The 19,858-nt window shown below is 39.5% G+C and overlaps 2 protein-coding genes across 5 annotated transcripts in view; both read left to right on the top strand.

Moving 5' to 3' along the window:
- Positions 1-145: 145 nt before the first annotated feature.
- RHNO1 (RAD9-HUS1-RAD1 interacting nuclear orphan 1) lies at positions 146-3,520 on the top strand. Its single transcript, XM_027856433.1, has 3 exons — positions 146-280; positions 527-781; positions 2,526-3,520. Exons 2-3 carry the CDS (start codon positions 614-616, stop codon positions 3,093-3,095), a joined length of 738 nt encoding a protein of 245 aa, XP_027712234.1. The 5' UTR covers positions 146-280; positions 527-613; the 3' UTR covers positions 3,096-3,520.
- Positions 3,521-4,600: 1,080 nt separating this feature from the next.
- The window catches only part of TULP3 (tubby like protein 3), a 48,363-nt gene continuing 33,105 nt past the window's right edge, over positions 4,601-19,858 (top strand). For all 4 annotated transcript variants that reach the window (XM_027856403.1, XM_027856402.1, XM_027856401.1 and 1 more), the window contains exon 1: positions 4,601-4,687. In XM_027856403.1, the coding sequence (XP_027712204.1) occupies positions 4,647-4,687 (41 nt within the window). In that variant the 5' untranslated portion in view covers positions 4,601-4,646. The remainder of the gene's footprint in view (positions 4,688-19,858) is intronic.

Raw genomic sequence — 19,858 nt, 5'->3', positions numbered from 1 at the left:
CGGAGCGTTGCCGGTCACGTGACGCGGGCGCCGCCAATCGGGGCCGAGCGTCGTTTAAGTGTTCGGGCAGGAACTCGGCCTGGGCTGTCAAGGGGCCGGGGCCAGGGGACTGATAGGCAGGAGCCTCCGGGGTGAGGGAGGAGGGCGGACTTCCGGGGCTGGCTGGGGGAGCTGGGATGCAGGGAGGCAGCGCCAGGTGTCCGAGTCTCGCTCCCCTTTTTACGAGCTCGAGTTTTTGTTCCAGGTGCTTTCTTCATTGGAGGAATTGCACTCATCCAGTGTAAGTGACCATGCTGCTTCCCACCCCCACCCCTTCTTAGAGCACCCCTTCCTTTTCCTGCAGCGCTAATCTGTAGTGTTTCCTTGAGTCCCTCCTGCATTTTCAGGTTGGTGGTTCAGGGACTTAGATGGCAGCCCCCCTTTCACCCTGATAGCGCTGATTAGTTCAGCCGAGTTTGGGTGGGCTTTACTTCCCGGGCCAGTGATCGGTTTTCTTTCCATTCTTGTTTTGTTGTTTGGTCTCTAGGGATGGGTGAGGATCGTTGCCAGTCTCCCCGAGGTATTAACCCAGGCAACATGAGGCTACTCACTGCCCTTCCCTCCTCGATTGTTGATGCCTCCCAGGAAGAAATGCAAAAGCCAGTCCCGGAAATCCCAACTGGCATTCCGAGAAGGGCCTCTGGAGGGACCCAAGCATCCCTATGGATCCCCACAGCCAGCCGCAGCCCTCCCAAGGCATGCTCCAGTCAAACCAATAGACCACAAGACCATCACTTCTTGGGTAGGGCCAGCGACTTCTTACACTAGGTGCATTTGATACTAGACGGCCTTGCAGTACTGTATTTGACCTATATCGGGAGAAAGGTCACCCACCCACTTAGTGCTACACAGGGGCAAGAGACTGTTTCTGTCTATTGCTATCTGCCATTCCTAAGCCATCTATTGAAACTGCTTAACCAACTGCTCTTCCCATAAGTTGTAAAAATGGGTAGATTCAAATATCTTGATGAGGGGAGAGCTAGATAATTGGAGGCTGATCAGAAAATAGCCAGTCAGAGGGAGAATTGTTGACATTTAGACTGGCTTTACTTTGCTCTGCATCTCTTTTTAAAGAGCAGTGGGGAATTTTGGTACATTGTGTTCCTTTTCCTCTCTGGAAGATTCCCCCCCCCCCAAAAATAGACTAAACAGTAGTCTGAAGATTCAGTAGTATATGCTTTTGCTTTAGTGTTCCCTTTTTACTGTTAACCCTGGGTGGCTGGCCTGATAAATCAAGACATTACCTACCCCAATTAGTCATCTAATTCCTTCAGGAACACTTGGGTTTGAACCCACATTCTTCCTTTTCTTTCTCCCAACCACTGATTCAATCAATCAGCAAGCATTTATTAAGAGCTTTAATTAAGTGACAGGCACTGGGATACAAAAAACAATTAAACAATTCCTACTTGGGGAGTTGTTTATATTCCAAAAGATAAAACAACATGTACATGCATATATGTGTTCATATCTGTCTAAACAAACATGCATTCACATATATATGGAAAAATAGAATACAAAGTAGCAAGTAGTTTAGTAGGGAGAGCATTAGCATGTGGGGGGATCTGTACATGGGCAAGGTGGTGCTTAGGTTGTGTCTTAAAAGAAGAGAGGGATTCTAAGAGCAGATATGAAGAGGAATTACATTCAAGGCAGCCAGTGAAAAACATGGAGATAGACTGAGCGTCTTAAGGAACAGAGAAAAGGTCAGTTTTGGCTGGACTGTGGGAGGTGGAATAATGTTCACTGAGGCTGGAAAGATGGTTTGGGACCAGGTTGTGAATGGCTTTAAAAGCCAAAGTTGTTATTTTATCTTAGGGGCAATAGGGACCTGTTAGGGTTGACTGAGTAGGAGAGTGACAAGGACTAGAAAAAAGGTTCCAAGCACTCTTAAAAATGCAGTGTCTGATGTTAAAAGTAGCCTCATGATGGGGAATGGTTTTTTCATTGGTCCCAGATAATGTATATTCTTCTTTAGGTACATTGTTTACTGTTTAATAGCTTGCTACAAAATAACACCCCATACTTGACAGTCTTAACAGTCTAAAGACCAGCTGAAAGAGTTTTGGGTTATGTTGTGAGAAGTAGAAGTTAAGAGCAGGGGCCGGTTTTGGACTTCAGCTTCTGCTTAAAGAGTGCTTTAAAAAATGACTTGTTAGAAGTTGCTGGAAAAGCAATAATCCATACTCTAGGAATAGGGTAGATACCCAATAAAAAATATTAACTCACAAATATATAGTGCTTTAAAGTTTATAAGGTGTTTTTCTCATAAAAATCCTGTAACTTCATAGGTTTTGAACCCAAAGCTTCTGACTCCAAGTCTGGTGCTCGTAGCTGTAGAATATGAACTAAATATGCTGCTGATTTTAATATGGATAGGCTCTCATTTTAGAAAATTTGGGTATTATATCTGTGGCTTCTTGGAGACAAAGCAGTTTTCAGAGGTGTTTGTGGGTCTGGGCTGACTGCTTCTGTTTGTTTCTTAGGTATCTCCTCAGTTTGAGAATACAGGAGGCTGGTTGCCAGTCTACCAGAAACAACATCAGGTGCCTTACAATCTTCGGAATCTGGCAAAAGGTTCAAGTCGAAAAGCGACCAAGAATAGGTTTCCACCACTGTCCTTCAGGAGTTCAGTGTCTTCCTCCAGTGAAGCTGCTTTGGACAATCTCTCAGTTATGGACTTTCCTATGCAGTGTCCAAAGGACACTGCCAGAAGGCCCTTGAACCCTCTTTTCAGTTCTCAAAGCTGTGGGGAATTGTCTTCTCATGACCTTCAAAATTCAGGTTACATGGTTATCCCGCCTGATATCCAGACCCCAGAGCAGTCCCCTGTGAAGGACAGTGGGCATATTTCCACAGACCAGAGACAGCATATGAGAAGGAGCTGCCCCCTAATGGATCCTCCCAAGAGCCCAGATCCTAGCCCTGTACTAGTTGCAGACACACCAGAGGAGAAATATGGACTGAAGGTAACTTGGAGACGACGATATCAACTTCTTACATACCTCAGGGAGAAGGGAAAATTGAGCATGAGCCAGTTTCTTGTGAAGACATGAGTAGAACCTTGAAATATTGATCTCTTTTTACCAATAACTTGGATCCAGAAGGGCAGAAATTTACATTGCCCCATGGATGGTTTTTATAGTGCTGCTAAATCAATTTCTGGCCCTTGAAGATATCAAATCAACAGACTCAAGTATCATTTAGGACCCTTGTGGTCCTTTCTGTTGATTTAATAGGGAACCGTATGCCCCAGAATCATTATGTGAACTAAAGCTGAAGTTTCCTAATGTGTTTTTTGGTACTGTTAGTTAGCATATACAAACCCTTCTTTTTATATTTTTCTTCCTGCCATTTATCCAGTTTAAAGATAATTCATAGCAGTTAGAGGGAAAATGGTGGTACAATATTTTCAACAAATTGTAAATATGCACTTAAGGGTGGGAAGATAACTTTTAGAAAATATTAAAAATTACAAATAAATGCAGAAAACTATTAGTGAATGCTGCTTCTTTTTGCCTGTAGTAGGGCACTATTTCAATTTAACAAAATGCTTCCGCTCCTTAGGTGGTATAGGTGCCTGAAGAAAGGAAAGCCTCTAGCTGGTCAGGAGAGGGCAAGTTTGGGGTTGTCCTGATAGACTGGAGAGCTCAAGGTAGTCTAGGGCAGGTCTAAGACTGAGCAAAGGAAATTCAGTAGATGACCAGAGGAAGAGCAGATTTAGGCTGGGTGGAAGGGAAGGGAGTAAGCATTTATGAAATGCCTAATATATGTGCCAGGTGCTGTGCTAAGCACTAGGGCATAGCTGTGTCCCAATTTTCCAAGGCAGTCCAGATTTCAGGAAAGTGTATATGTAGTTAAGCTTTGCACAAATAATATCCTTTGTCAGACAACTGCTCTCATTTTAGATTAGGAAAAGAGAAGGGATATGGGTTTAATTTACAAACATTCTCTCATATGATCCTCAAAACCTTCGAGGTAAGTGCATTATTATTCCTGTGTTACAGTTGGGGAAACTGAGGTAAACAGATTAAGTGACTTGCCCAAGGTCTCACAGCTAAGTAAGTCTAGATGGGACAGAGCCCCATCCATTGGACCACCAAGACACTGGTGCTTCGAAGGTGGGCTTGGTGGTGGCCTGGATTCCTACAGAACAGCCCCAGGACTAGAAGCAGAGGGGGTGGGCCACGAGAAGAGAGGTGGCTATGTGACCTGGTGGAAGGCGAGCTGCGGACGCGTGGTGAGAGGGAAGGCTACGAGGTCTGCCGCCGTGCCTGCCCCTTGCGGGCAGCGGCTGCTGGGGGCGCCGGGGCCCGGACCCTTTCCTCTCCCCCACAGCCCGGGCGCCCAGTCCCAGGGCCGACAGCTCCCACGCAGGCGCTCTGCGCTCCCTCTCCCCTTCCCCTCCTTAGAAACCCTCCCGCATCGCTGGACCGGAGCGACAGCCAATGAAGCGGCAGTGGCGGCGCTCAGGACCAATGGGGGTTGGCGGTGGTGCGGGGTCCGGTTGCCAGGAGGCGGGCGGCGGCGGCGGCGGCGGCGTCGTCGGGAGCCGGGGTTGGGACCGCCGGGACTGGATACCGCTCCCGCTCTCCGAGCGGACCGGCATGGAGGCGGCGCGCAACAGGCTCGGGCCCGGCGGGGATAGGTCAGCGCTGGGGAGTGGTCGGTCTCCTCCTGGGGTCTGGAGAACGGAGCTTGGCTGTGGAGATCGGGGCTGAGCGGTCAGGCCTGGGGGGCGAGGGCCGGGGAGGCTCGCGGCGGGCCCGGGGGAGGGGAGGGGCGCGCCAGGAGGCGAGGAGCCCTGGGGAGCCGGGGCGGGCCGGCCGCGCCGCCCCCACCTCGGAAGCTGCTCCTTCTTGCCCGTTCTCCGCCCTGAAAAGGGGGGTCGCATCTTCTAGTTCTGCCGGCGCTAGGCCTCTTTTTTTTCTCGTTGGAGGATAAAACGAGGCTCTGCTTTCAAGAGATGCTGTATCCAAATAACATCAATAAAATAAAACCAAGTGTGTTCGTTTTTAAGGACGTCGAGGCAGAAGCGTTGTTGGGTAGGATTTAGTAACTGACCCTAACTTCGAAGCTTTTTGGACGTTACCAGGAGGCTGAAAGTGCAAAATTAGTTTGCAAATATAAAGTATTATTAGTTCAGAATTATTCGAGATCTTTGTGTACAGTATGTGCGTTACCCACACCCTTTGCTTTTCCGTCAGAGGGAGAGTTGGGGAAATAAAATCATCTGAAATCTGTTTTCCTTTGTATAACTTACATTTATACAGCCTGTCAGTTTGAAAAGAACTTTCCCCATAACAGCTCTGTGATATGGGTAGTGTAATGATTAATTACTCCTATTTTACATTTAGTAAACTGAGGTTCTAAGATTAAGTGGTGTATGCTTGGTCTTCAGTTTTGATGCTTTCCACGATGCCAGATTGCTTTCTTTATGAGGTGTTGAGAGGGCAGCCTGAGACTTGAGAAGGTTGAAATCTTTGGAGAAAGACATTTAGCTTATCTGTAAACCTAAATCCATGTGTTTCCTTACAGATAAAGATCTGGTTCGTATAAATTTTAATTAAATGCAATCAGAGAAGTTGAATACTTCCCCTGCAATTTCTCCTTCCTTTCCAAGCACACTGATTTCCAGGAAGCTGTGGATGCAGCTCCTTTGGACAGAAAAATAAATAAATTAGTGAACATATTTTAGAGAGTACGTTTGGCTAAAAATGGTACTTAATAAAAGAAGATGGGTCCTTTTTCCTCTACTTCTTACTGAAGGGTAGGTACAAGGAACTATGCATAGTAGGTGTTCAAATATTTATTGAATGAATATTTAAATACTCAAGGATCTTTGATTTCATTTGGTATAAGTACTCCCTCCACTGATGAAGATGACAATTCCTTTCACTGCTTAATAATTTATGTTCATGATGAGTTGCTCTGAATAGACATAATGCTTGTAGGAAGGGTAGAGAGGAAGAGATAACCCCTTCTTCAGTCAAGTTCCATTCATTTGGCATTCCCAGAAACCTATTCACTGATTTAATTATTTATTTTATATCCACACTTTTTTCTTCTTAGACTTCATTGTATTTGGAAAAGGATGAGAAATATTCTACTTCTCTGATTGCATTTATTGAGTGAATGCAAGATACCTCACACATAGTAGGTATTCAGATATTTATTGAATGACTAAAACTTCAAGCATCTGTGGTTTCATTGGTTTGAGTGCTCCCTCTGTTGATGTAGATGACAATTCCTCTCACTGCTTTCTTTAATAATTTATCTTAGTGTATTGCTGTGAGTAGACTTAATGGTATTGCTGTGACTAGAAAAAAATTGTGTTCTGATGTTCATCGTCCTGGTGATGAACCTCTCAAGACTTAGCTAGACAGACATTAGTCTGCTGGATGGATTAAAGTCTACCTTGGAAGAACCTGCTGTGCTAGAACCAAGATCATCACCCCCCACCCCCAAGCAGGACTTTGGTGGAGGTTTGAATGAATTAAAGAATTTAAAGTTTTATTACATGGGTATTAGTTAACGTTTCACATGACTAATGGCCTTTAAAAGCAGGTTTTTCTGATCCAGTAACCAGGAGGTAAAAGATTTTTAATTCCCTGAATCTGAAATCTAAAGAGATAATTTTTTGGAGGAGTGAAAAGGGAGAGAAGAGAGGAATGACAGGCAAGAGGGAGCAGTAGGGAGAAAAGAAAGCTTTTATGAACAATGCAGGAATGTCCACTGGAGACTGTTTTCTTAAAAAAAGAAATCTTACCTTTAAAAATGAAAACTGACACCAGAGGATAATTTTTTAATCAGGTAAGTTTTTTGTTTCTGCTAAGTAATAGTAGTATAGCTTTCTATTGCTGTTGAGTTCATCTGTGGCTTAGAGAGTGTGAACTGACTTTGGCTTTTAGGTTTCAGATTTTTTATTTTTTATCAAAGATGTGGACAAAGAAATGCTTTTCATTTCGGGGTGATAAATAAGGGGTTGGCTAGGTTCAAAAAATTACAGATGTATATTAAGAGGAGGAGTAATCCGTAACCTAAACAAAATTTGTACTTGGTCTGTTTTGCCTTGAAGTGGACATGTGCTTATAATAAATAGAAAAGTCTTCAAAGTAAAATAAACCTTCCCCAAATCTTAAATTAGAAGCCAAGTTTGCGATTTTGATAGGGATTAAATCACAGGAGCCTCTTGGGAATTGGCTGTTTTGTAGTATAAATTTCTTCCTCATGATAGGGCTTGGCTGAACCATGTTCTTTTGATGAAAGGAATCAGGATTAGTTGTGGCTCATTTTCAGAGCTGAAAATTCTTATAATGGAATTCATTCATCAGCTGTGATTTCTCTTTAGATGTTAAAAATAAAACTTCAATTTCTGCTGGGATTTTGCGCAAAGTAAACTTTTTCATTTTATTTCTCTCCCTTAGCTCCTCAGAGTTTCATCAGATTCACAAATTGTTGTTGCAAAATATACATCCCCCGTGTTTTAAAAATACTTAGTAAATTATTTTGATAGCAGATACAAAGTGCTACAGCAAATGGATAAAAACATCCATCCTGTTTGGGTTTTTCCCCAATTTTTGAGTCCTACAGAACTAGAAAGGTAGTTTCTGTGTGTTTAGTTATTTTTGTTCCTTGGCATTGTTAATGGAGAAAAATTGGACATTTCTGGGTCTCCTAACCTTTGATTTTGTGTAGCTCTACTGTTATCCATCCTTCTGTGTGAAATTATGTTGCTTCTTCTGTATTTGTTTCTCTCCAATTTGATGTTTCCCCTTAGTACAAAAAGTGAAAAATCTCTAAATCATTCAGTAGATTAGAAGCTTCATTGAGAATGATGATGATGATGATGATGATGATGATGATGATGATAGCTAACATTTATCTAGTGATTACTATGTGTCAGGTACTATGCTAGAGCACCTCACAACAACTCTGGGAGGTAGATACTATTATCTCCATTTCACGGATAGGAAAACTGAAGCTAACCGGTTAAGTGACTTGCCCAGGGTAAGATAGCTAGTAAGTGTCTGAGGCCTGATTTAAACTTAGGTCTTCCTGCTTCTAGGCCTGGCACTTCATTCATTGCTCCACTTAGGATTTGAGAATCATGCACACAATTAATTTAGTCTTTCTGCTATTTTGAAGTAGGGTAACAATGGGGGCAGCTAGGTGGCGCAGAGGATAGAGCACTGGCCCTGAAGTCAGGAGGACCTGAGTTCAAATGTGGCCTCAGACACGTAACACTTAGTAGCAGTGTGACTCTGGGCAAGTCACTTAACCCCAATGGCCTTAAAAAAAAAAAGTAGGGTAACAAATTGGCAAGGCTTTTTTCCTATGGAAAATCTGTGGCAGATTTATGTCTACTGCTTTTTATCTAGTCACTGGAAATAATCTGCCACTAAATCTACTGATTTTTTACCATATTAGGACTTTCTTAATGATTGTATAATGAATAAAGCTTTCTGATTCAGTTAAATCTTGAACTCTTTTCTGCCTATTAAGATGTTAATTTCTCTCATATAGATCAGACTATTAAAGTGAGTATCTAACACAAAGAGACAGCATAGTTTACAAGAACAGGTCAAGCTAGACTAACATTTTTTCTTGACAAGACTACTAAATTTGTATATGAGGGTAATACTGGAGGTAGAGTTTGCCTAGATTTATAAAACAAAATTTTGGTAAAGTATCTCACATTTTGTAGAAAAGATGATAGAGATTTGAACCCAGAAATAATACTATTAGATGGATTCTAAACAGTTAAATAGTTAGACTTAAAGAATAGTTGTGTCACTTTAACAGGCAATGTTTAGTGATGTGCTCCAGGGATCTTCACTTGGCCAAGATGGGTGATAATTCAGCAAAGAATACTGAGAAGGCATAGTTAGGAGGAGATAGGTAGGAGAAGAATCAAGAGAGAGGAGTGTCCCAGATAGGGACAGTATCCACAGAGAGACTAGGAGAAGAATGGTCAACCTGGTCAAAAGCTGCCAAGAAATTGAGTAGGATGAGAGCTGAGGAAAGGCCATCAGTTTGGCAGTTGAGATTGGTGGAAACCTTGGAGCAGTTTCAGTAAAGTAGTGGGCTTGGAAGACAAACTTCAAGGAGTTAAGTGAGTGGAAGGTGAGGAAATGGAAGCAAGGCTTATAAACTTCAAAGAGTTTGGAGGGAATAGCAGGATTAAAGAAGGTTTTGCTTTTGTTTTCTTTAAATAAGGGAAATATCTGGGCATGTTTGTCAGCAGCAGAGAAGAAGCCAGTGGATTGGGTAAAAATGAAATTGCTGGGGGCAGGGAATGATTAAGGAGACTAGCTCCTAAAGGATGTGGGAGAAAATTGGTTCAAGACCTAATTAGAGGAATTTGTGTTGGCATACCTTCCTTAAAGACTTGAAGAAATAGGGGATGAAGTAGAGAGGTTTCAGGGTAGCTTACAGTGTATAGACTCCCATTTTTTTTCTGTAAAGTAAGTGATGAAGTACTCTGAGGAAAAAGGGAGAGGTAGGTGACATGAGGAAAGGTTTGGAACAGCTACTGTAGAATGTGTGAGATAGTGTCAATTAGGGAAGAATAAAAAGATGTCCATGAAACATTGAAAACCTAATTGGCAGTTGCCTTTCTCTAGCAGTCTTAATCAACATTTTAGTAGGAACAGGAAAGGTAGATGATAGATGAAATAATATCCAAAATAAGTGAATAAAGAACATAGCTTAGGAATGAAGCAGAGAAGTGTAAAGATAAAATGTTATAATCAGAGACAATTTCAGAGTTCAGGATTGTGGCATATTTGTAGTAGGTAATGGTGAAATCTAGGGTACAACTATCACTTCTGAATTGGAACAGATTCACACCATGGGAGTTGGGGTTGATGACCTGGGAGGTCAGTGTGTTTGATCAGGCATCAATATGCATATTGAAGTCCCTATGAGTTTGTTAACTGTAGAAGTCATACCTGAGGGTTCAGTGGAATAGAAAAGCAGAGGAGGATATGGACTGTGAAGGGCTCAAGTGGATAGGGATGAAAATATGGGGGCAGTTGCAGAGAAAGTATTTGCACCTCAGTGGGCACTTACCCTCAATCATAGGGCCAAGAGGTGGGTGGAGTTTGCCAGAGCCACTTGTAGGATGATGGAAGAATCTTTTGATCAGAGCTTCCACTTCCAGGTCCTGTGATAACTTGACTTATATTTCCAACTGCCTTGTGTTTGGAGTGTTGTAGAGAGTTTGACCCAGTGTCTGGGTCAGTAAAATGCCTTGTATTCCATATGATATAATCAATATGTGCATTCTCTTCTCCAATATTGATCAAAACCCATACATGCCTTCTCATCCTTTGTGTCCCTTGTCCATGTCCTGTACAGCATGTCCATACAATGTTCTAGGGGCCTTCTGCATTTCTTGATTACTGGACATATATGCAATACATAAGACTATCCATTTGCTTCTCAATATCCATTTGTTGTCTTTTAAAAACCAATTTTATTGATAGCTTTTGTTTTCCCGTTGAGTAGATTTTCCCCAGTCGTCTTCCTCCATCCAGAGAGCCATGCCTTACAACAAAAAGTTTAAAAAGAAAAGAAAAAAGGAACCATCAATACTTGAATACTTGTTTACACACACACACACACACACACACACACACACACACACACACACACAATATTTCACCCCAGTGGACTCCCCCCACCTCTACAGAGAAGTGAGGAGTTGTTTTCTTTTATCTCTTCTTTGGCCCCTTCCCCCATGTTCGTTGTTATTCTGCAAATTCATTTTTTATTATTTTGTGTTTTTTTTTCTGTTTACATTGTTGTAGTCGTATATATTGTTTTCTTGGCTCTGCTTACTTTCCTTTTTAATCAGTTCCTGTAAGTCTCTCATTTCTTATAGTAATTCATTCTCATTTCTTATAGTAATATTTTAAAATATATTATTATTTATTTTGTTAAGTATTTCCCAATTATATGGAAAGTTTTTTTGTTTAACATTTTTAAATTTTTTTTTTTGCTACATTTTAAGTTCCAAACTCCCTCCCTCCCTACCCCACACCAGAGAAGGCCACCATTTCTCACACACATACACACATATGTATGGGTATATGTTAAACCATGCTAAGCATACTTCTGTTTATCAGTTCTTTCTTTGGAATTGGATAGCATCTTCCTTTGTAGCTGATTTTAGTTTTTGTAATACTCAAATTAATGGAGCATTCACAGTTGTTCTTTGAACAAAATTGCTGTTACTATATACAATGTTCTCTTGGTTCTGCTCATTTCACTCTTTATTATTTCATACAAGTTTTTCCACTGTTTTTCTAAAATCAACCAGTTTATAACTTCTTATAACAAATAATCATTTTTTAAAATTTTGAATTCCAAATTCTCTCCCTCTCCCTGCCTTGAGAAGGCAAGCAATTTGATATCAATTATAGTTTAGCAGTAGTCATTATATTTGTGTATCAGAATTTGTTTAGCCATTTTCCAATACTGCTATAAAAAAAATGCTCCTATTAGTTTTTGGGAATATGTGAAGTCTTTCATTTTATTAGTGACTGCCTTGGGATACATGCCTGGCAGTCAGTGGAATCTCTAGTTTAAACAATAGCTACTTTGTTTTCATAATTCCAAATTGTTTTTTAGAATGGTTGTATTAATTCACAACTCCACCAACACTGCATTAGTGTGCCTGTCTTTACACAAACTCTCCAGCATTGCCTCTTCCCCAACTCTTTCAGTTCTTTTATTAATAGTGATTTGGAGCATTATTTTATATAGTTGCTAATAATTTGCAATTCTTTTGAGAACCATTTGTTCATATCCTTTGAGCAGTTATCTATTGTGGAATGGATTTTGGTTTTATATATTTCTCTTAGTTGTCTATGTATTTTATATATTAATACCCTTATCCAAGAAATAGGGATACAGAGTTTTTTTTCTCAATTGACTATTTCCTTTATCCAAAATACATTATTCTTGATTGTTCAAAAGCTTTTCAATTTGTTTAATAAAAATTATTTATTTAATCTTTTCTAATTTCCTCTATCCTTGTTTGAGAATTCATCTTCTGCCCAAAACTATGGAAGGTCTGTTTCTCTTACAATTTTTTTATGGTATCTTTAATATTCAGGTCATATATCCATTTTGAATTCATTGTGGAATATGGTGTAAAATGTTGGTCTAAGCCTACTTTCTGCCAAACTGCTTTCCAGTTTTCCCAGGAGGTCATATCAAAAGGCAGTCAGTTGGTGGTACAGTGGATAGAGTGCTAAACGTTGAGTCAGGAGAACCGGAGTTCACATATACCTCAGCTGTGTGACCCTGGAGAAGTCACTTAACTTCTGTTTGCCTCAACTGCCTCCACAGTTTTCTCAGCTGCAAAGTGGAGATAGTAATAGCACCTGCCATATAAGGTTGTTTGAGGATTAAATGGGAGAGTATTTGTAAAGTGCTTTGTAAACTTTAAAAAGCTATATAAACTCTATAGCTGTTGTTATCCTTCTCTTTTAAAATACTTTTCTCTCAAAGAACCACATGCAATTTTTCCTTAATATACTGCATCATTATATTCCTTTGAAGTGTTTCTTGTTATCTGAAGGAATCTGTTTGTTCCAAAAACAACTGTCTCTTATTTAAACATATAGGCGTATCTCAGACATATTGCGGGTTCGGTTCCAAACCCTTGCAATAAAGCAAATATCACAATAAAGCAAGTGATGTTAATTTTTTGGTTTCCAAATATATATAAAAATTATGTTTACACTATACTGTAGTCTACTACATGTGCAATGGTATTATGTCCAAAAAACAATGTATTTGTTATTGTTCAGTCATATCTGATTCTTTATGACCCCATTTGGGGTTTACTTGGCAAAGATACTGGAGTGGTTTGCCATTTCCTTCTCCAGCTCATTTGACAAATAAGGAGACTGAGGCAAACAGGGTTAAGTGACTTGCTCAGGGTCATACCGCTAGTAAGTATCTGAGGCCAGATTTGAAGATGGGCAGGTCTTCCTGAGTCCATGCCTGGTGCTATATCACCTGCACCCCCTTTAAAAAAATACACACACCGGGCAGCTAGGTGGTGCAATGTATAGAGCACCGAACCTGAAGTCAGGAATACCTGAGTTCAAATGTGGCCTCAGACACATAACATTTACTAGCTGTATGACTATGGGCAAGTCACTTAACCCTAATTGCCTCACCAAAAAAAAAAAATACACACACACACACAATTCAGTTTAAAAATACTTTATTGCTAAAAAAAAAAATGCCAACCATCATCTGAGCCTTTAGCAAGTCTTGCCTCGATGTTGATGGTTGATCAGGGTTGTGATTGCTGAAGGCTGGAGTAGCTGTGGCAGTTTCTTAAAATAAGACAACAATGAAGTTTGCCTCATTGATTGACTTTTCCTTCAAAGAAGGAAGAAGGAAATCTTCCACAAAAGATTTCCCTGTAGCATGTAATTCTGTTTGATAGCATTTTACTCACAGTAGAACTTCTTTCAAAATTGGAGTCAGTCCTCTCAAACCCTGCCACAGCTTTATCAGCTTAGTCTGTGTAATATTCTTCAATATTGTTGTATCTCATCAGGGAATAGGGAGGCCTGAGGAGAGAAAGAAAGATGGGGGGAATGGCCAGTCAGTGGAGCAGTCAGAACACATACAGCATTTATCTATTAAGTTTACCATCTATATGGATGTGGTTTGTAGTGCCCCAAAACAATTACAGTAGTAACATCAAAGATCACTGATCACAGATCACCAAAACAGATATAATAGTAATAATAATAATAATAATGAAGTTTGAAATATTACAAGAATTACCAAAATGGTGCATAGAAACACAGTGTGAGCACATGCTGTTGGAAAAATGGTGCCAATAGAGTTGCTCAGCACGGGCTTGTCACAAACCTTCAGTTTGTTTAAAAAAAAAAAACCCTGCAATATCTGTGAAATGTAATAAAACAAGGTATGTCTGTAGTAGACTATGGAGGTCTGTTGTTCACAGTTATATAGCATATCTAGAGGGATATTGATATTAAAAGTTTCATGGAGAAGCTTGAGGTCTTTGAAAGCATTGTGTAATTTTCCAAATGCAATTCAGGCTGCTCTCTTCCTCTGTTCTGTTCTGGGTTCAGTTCATTTTTATCTCTAGGGTCTGTCTAAGAGAAGTGGCGTGATAGACCAAGTTGCAAAGTGTTTTACATATAATATCTCCTTTATTTACTGATCTTTGAGAAATAGGTGCCATTATTATTTTTATTTTACACATGGGAAAACTGAGACTCAAAGAGTTTAAGTAATTTGCCCAGGGTCACACAGCTAGTAAATGTATGAGGCATAATTTAAACTCAGGTGTTCTGGATTTCACTATCCATTTATGACACCTGGCTGCCCCTCATCTGTTCACCCATTCCCCAATTGACCATTTCTTTGCCACAGCAAAAAGTGCTATTGTAAATAAACTTATGGATTCTTTCCTTTTTTCTTTGATTGTTTTGGTAATGGTAGTACTGGTGTTGCTGGGTTAAAGGGTATGTACAGAGAAATGATTTTTGGGTATAGCTGTAAACTCCTTTCAGAAAATCTAAATCAGTTCACAGCACTACCAACAGGTCATTAGCATGCCTCTTCCATCATCCTGTTCTACTTTGTAAGTCCAGGTGGAATTTGGGGATCAGTGACATGTCCCCCCTGATACTTTATGGGTGTGGTGGGCTCCACAGTTGGAATGAAGTGATACTTTTGGTTACCTTAGGAAGAGATAGAGATGAGAGTGTGTCACCATCTAGATGACAATAAAGCTTGTTGAAAACTTAGCAGAGGACACTGGAGAAGATGAGCTTTAGCCAGTTATCTTAACTAGAACACTATATATAGTAATTGGACATCCTACAGATTCCAGGAGTATCTCTAAGTTTATAGCAGATTCATTTGAATTTTGAAAAATAAAATAATGCAAAAAATGCAAAAAAATACATTATTTTAGATCCACTTTATACTTTGATGAAAAATTCCTCCCTGTAAGACTAAAGAAATCAAGTAAATAGAACCCTGGAATGAGAATTTGAATACTTGTAATTTTTGAAAGTCCTGCCATTTGTTTTTGTTCTTTGAGTTGCTAGAAGAATTGACTTAAAAGCCCTCAAACAAGTCACCATATTATATGTCTCTTAAGAATACAGCAAAAGCATTGCTTTGGAGGTTGTTCAGTGGTAGTGAAAACAGAGAATTACCACTGAAAGATGGTATATATCATTAGTCCCCCAAAGTTAAAGTATAAAGCTTTTCTTCCCCCTTTCCTAACTATAATTTCTAAGAATGAAATGTTTCATTGGTGGTATATTTATAAGTGATAAAGGACCCACTCCATCATTAAAATATAAGGAAAAACCCAAAGCTTGAAATTGGCTAGATAATTCATAATGATTTATGTTTTGCCAATAAACTGCTTCATAGACTTTTCAAATTAAGTTGATTGCTCAAAAAAATAATGATTTGTTGGTTGTAGGATACTATATTATAGTCAGTAAAGGAAAAATTCAAGAGCAGTTTAGATTGAAAAGCCTATATTTCTCTATTAAGTGTCATAGGAGCCTATTAATTTATTTATTTATCCCTTCCACCTGTAGCCATATTTTAGCTGAGTGCTGATTGCAGCATACTTATTATCTAGTATGATGTAGGTAGCAAAAACATATGGTCTTCAGCAACTTTTAAAATTTTGTGTCATTGGCAGCTAGATAAATACACTGATTGTAAACTGAGGGAGCCTGGTATGAGATCACTCTGTCTTTGCTATGTTGCTATCCTGAAACCTTTAACTTCATTTGGTAACATGGTTTGTTGGGTAGATTATGAACTGGGAATCAGGTACCCTAAATTTTAAAATGAGTGCAGCTGTTTGATCTTGATTAAATTATTTCTCTTTCTTCATTAGTTCCATATTTCACTGCTCCTTCCCTTTAATTTCCTAAAATACTATGAAATATGCCCTAAGTGATTTGTAAAGGTTAACACAAGATCCACAGCATGGAAAAATCTTTAGCAAAATCTTGAATTATATATAGTACAAATAACAAATTGAACAAACATTTATTAAGAACCTTTTATTTGAAAGACAAGAGGTCTGTTTCTAGTTTTATTGTAAAAGTCTACCCAGAATTAGTATGTACAAATATTAACTGAACCTTATACTCCAAAATTATAATAAAAGTCATGGAAATTCAAATATATTATTCATTGACCAGAATTACCTAACTACTAAGGAAATTAGCCCATTCTTAAGGAAAAAATTAGGCACTAGACCTGAAACTCTTTCTACCAGTGCAGGTTAGCACCTTCTCTGTAGCTTACAGTCTTGAGAGCAAACTCCAGTAAATATCAGATGGTGATTTTGAAAACCATATATTAACATTACCTTTGTTTTATTGTATTTCTATTTATTTTGTTAAATATTTCTCAGTTACATTTTAATCTCATTCTGGCAGGGAGCTCTTTTGGTCAGCATATATATATTGGATACCCTGTGATCTAGAGCACTGACCAGTTAAGTGACTTGCTGAGTTACATAGCTGCTATGTGTCAGAGGTGAAACTTGAACCCAGGTCTTTCTGGTTTCCTGGCTAACTCTCTATCCATTATCCTGTGCTGCCCATTCTAGACTACGTTTAGCCTATATTACTATTAGCAAGCTCCCATTTGGCCCCTTCAGTTATCTTTTTTTTTTTTTTTTAAATAAATTTGAGGGACTCTAGATTGGGTTAAAGGTTGGTGTGTATTATGTTCATTACTAAAGCCAGGGAAGCCAAAGTAGCTGCCTGAATGGCCCAGCTCTCACATACTGATGTATTGAAAAACACTGAAGTTCAAGACCAGACCAGATAATGATCAAGAAATCCAATTAAAAATGACGTAAAGGGATGCCTGCCTCAGAACTGCACAAAAAGTCAACTGAGGCTTCTATCAGCAAAGCCAGCACCAGTGCAGGGCCTCAGTGTGACAAGAGACAAGGAATGTGGGTTACCTTCAAGGTTCTGTGTCCTGAGGCAGGAAAAGTGGAGAAATCTCTGAAAAAGTCCCATGGTGGAGAGTTTGGAAACCTTGGGGAGTGGCAGCACCTGGCAGAGACCAAAACAATGTGATGTCCCCAGCACTCAGATCCAAAAAGCACAGATCCGGGGACTCTGATGCCCCCAATACTATGTCCTGACATACCAGAGAAGACCCTGAAGATCCAGCATTCTGAACCTTAAAGATCTAGGAGGGCTGAACTTGGGAGGGGGAGATACAAGAATCCAGGGGACTCAGAGCAGACCAAGTAGAGGCAATCACCTTACTCAAAAGAGCAGCAGGCGATGGAGGTTGACTTGGCATAAAGTCCTAATTCAGGAACTAAAGCTGAAGAGATGAGTAAATCCAAGAAAACACTATCTGGTATCAAAAATCATAGCAAATTTAACTCTACAAATTGCAAGAAATAGTTTTTCTACAAGGTTTACATACCTAGAAGAAATGAAGCAAGAGATTTTTTTTTTTAAAAGAAAGTAGAGGCAGCTAGGTGGCTCAGTGGATAGAGCACTGGCCCTGGAGTCGGGAGGACCTGAGTTCAAATCTGTGTTCAGACATATGATACTTACTAGCTGTGTGACCCTAGGCAAGTCACTTAACCCCAATTGCCTCACCAAAAAAAAAAATTAATTAAAAAAAAAGTAAAATCTCTTAAGGAAAAGACTGGAAGCAGAATAAAATACTTAGAGGAAAAAGTGGTAAACCTTACCCAAGAAATGGACTCCCTGAAAACTAGAATAGACCACAAAAAAAAATAACCCCAAGAGACAGCTGGAATTATTAGAACAAAATTACAAATGAAAGAATAGGGGAAAAAATGTAAGAAGATTGAAAATGACCCTGCGGTTCTAAAACTTTTTGGCTTTAGTCCCTTAAAAATTTTATTTAAATGGTTTATATCTGTTGATATTTACATTATCAGTCAACATTTTTTAGGTGCCTGTGCTAAGCATCGGGGATACAAAAAGAGGCAAAAGACAATCCCTGCCCTCAAAGAGTCCACAATCTAATGGGGATACAACATGCAAACAAATATATTCAAAGCAAGCTATATACAGAATGAATAGGAAATAATTAATGAGAGAAGGCACTAGAATTAAGAGGGGTTGGGGAAGAATTCCTGTAAGAATATTACAAGTTAAAACATCTTAGTTAGAAAGGTGTGGTAATTTCTTCATCTTTAGAAACCTTGAGAGAAATATTTGAAGAGTTCTATTTTGTAGCAAAGGTTGTGTGGCATACTTCTGGGGCATACATTTTTTTTTTCATAAAAGTACCTTAACTCTGGTACAGTATTGAAGGTTGGGTATGTTGATGGTGGAGTAATATTGCATTAAACACATATCCATGACTGTTCTTTCAGGGAGTACCCTAGATGTGCTTTATGTAACAATGTAGAAACTACTGCTCTATAGGAGTAAGTCTGTTTCATTTCTAACTTGACCTTTCTTACATCATGGCATGTGCCAAGATAAAAGTAGCGACCCAGACTTTACAGAATCCCTGCAAAGATCTTAATAGTTACAGAATCACAGAATCCAGGAAAGTTGGAAAGGGACCTTAGGGCACGTAGTCCAACCTATACTTGAACAAGCCTTTGCTTTAAGATCTCCAGTGAGGAAGAAGTCACCATTTTCTGAGGCAGTTCCATTACACTATTAGATAACTGTATCTGTTAGGAAGTTTTACTTTATATCAAGCCTAAGTTTGCTTCTTTCTTTAAAGTTTCCGCCCATTGCTCCTAGTTCTGCCTTCTGGGGTTAAATAGTTTAAACTTCTTCCATGTAACAGCTTTAATAATACTACTACTAATAAATAATAGCTACCATTCACGTAGCACTTTAAGGTTTACAAAAAGCTTTACGAGTATTATTTTATCCTTACAACAACCCTGTATGGTAGGTGCTATTGTTATCACAGAGATAAGAAAACTGAGGCAGACAGATTAAATGACTTGCTGACAATCAAACAGCTAGTATGTTTTGAGTCTAAATTTGAGTTCATATCTTCCTGAATCAAGGTCCACTAAGATATCTCACCACCTTAGGTCAATATCAGATTTCTTGGAGGAAATGAAATAGGAATAAGGAACTAGAAGATTAGTTAAGATAGTCTGTTTGGGGGCAGCTAGGTGTCACAGTAGGTAAATCACCAGCCCTGGAGTCAGGAGGACCTGAGTTCAAATCCAGCCTCAGACACATAACACTCACTAGCTGTGTGACTCTGGGCAAGTCACAACCCCAATTGCCTCACCCCCCCCCCCCAAAAATAGTCTGTTTAGATAGTTTGGAATTGTTTGTGAGCATACAGTGTGTTCTAAAATACAAAAATGGGGGGGGGCAGCTAGGTGGCACAGTGGATACAGCACCAGCCCTGAAGTCAGGAGGACCTGAATTCAAATCTGGTCCCAGACCTTGACACTTACTGGCTGTATGACCCTGGGCAAGTCACTTGACCCCAATTGCCTAAAAACAAAAACAATAAAATACAAAAATGGGATATGGGAGAACCAGAAAGTACTGCATATCTAAATTCATGGAGTTTATTAAATCTTAATTACATATACATTGACACAAAATTTAACTCACTGGGTTGATCTTGAAATTTTTAAATCCCAGGATAGCTCTGCATTGCATAACTACCTCAGACCCAGGAAATACAGACAAGTTCTATCCTTGGGCATAAAGAAATAATTGTTAGTGCTGGAACAAGAACTCTTCTTAATGTGTTGGGGTAGTCTAGAACCATCTCT

The sequence above is a fragment of the Vombatus ursinus genome, unplaced genomic scaffold, assembly GCF_900497805.2.
Source record: "Vombatus ursinus unplaced genomic scaffold, bare-nosed wombat genome assembly UNPS02011431.1, whole genome shotgun sequence".
NCBI lineage: Eukaryota > Metazoa > Chordata > Mammalia > Diprotodontia > Vombatidae > Vombatus > Vombatus ursinus.
The sequence above is the reverse complement of the archived record's forward strand: the minus strand, read 5'-3'. Positions and strand labels throughout refer to the sequence as shown.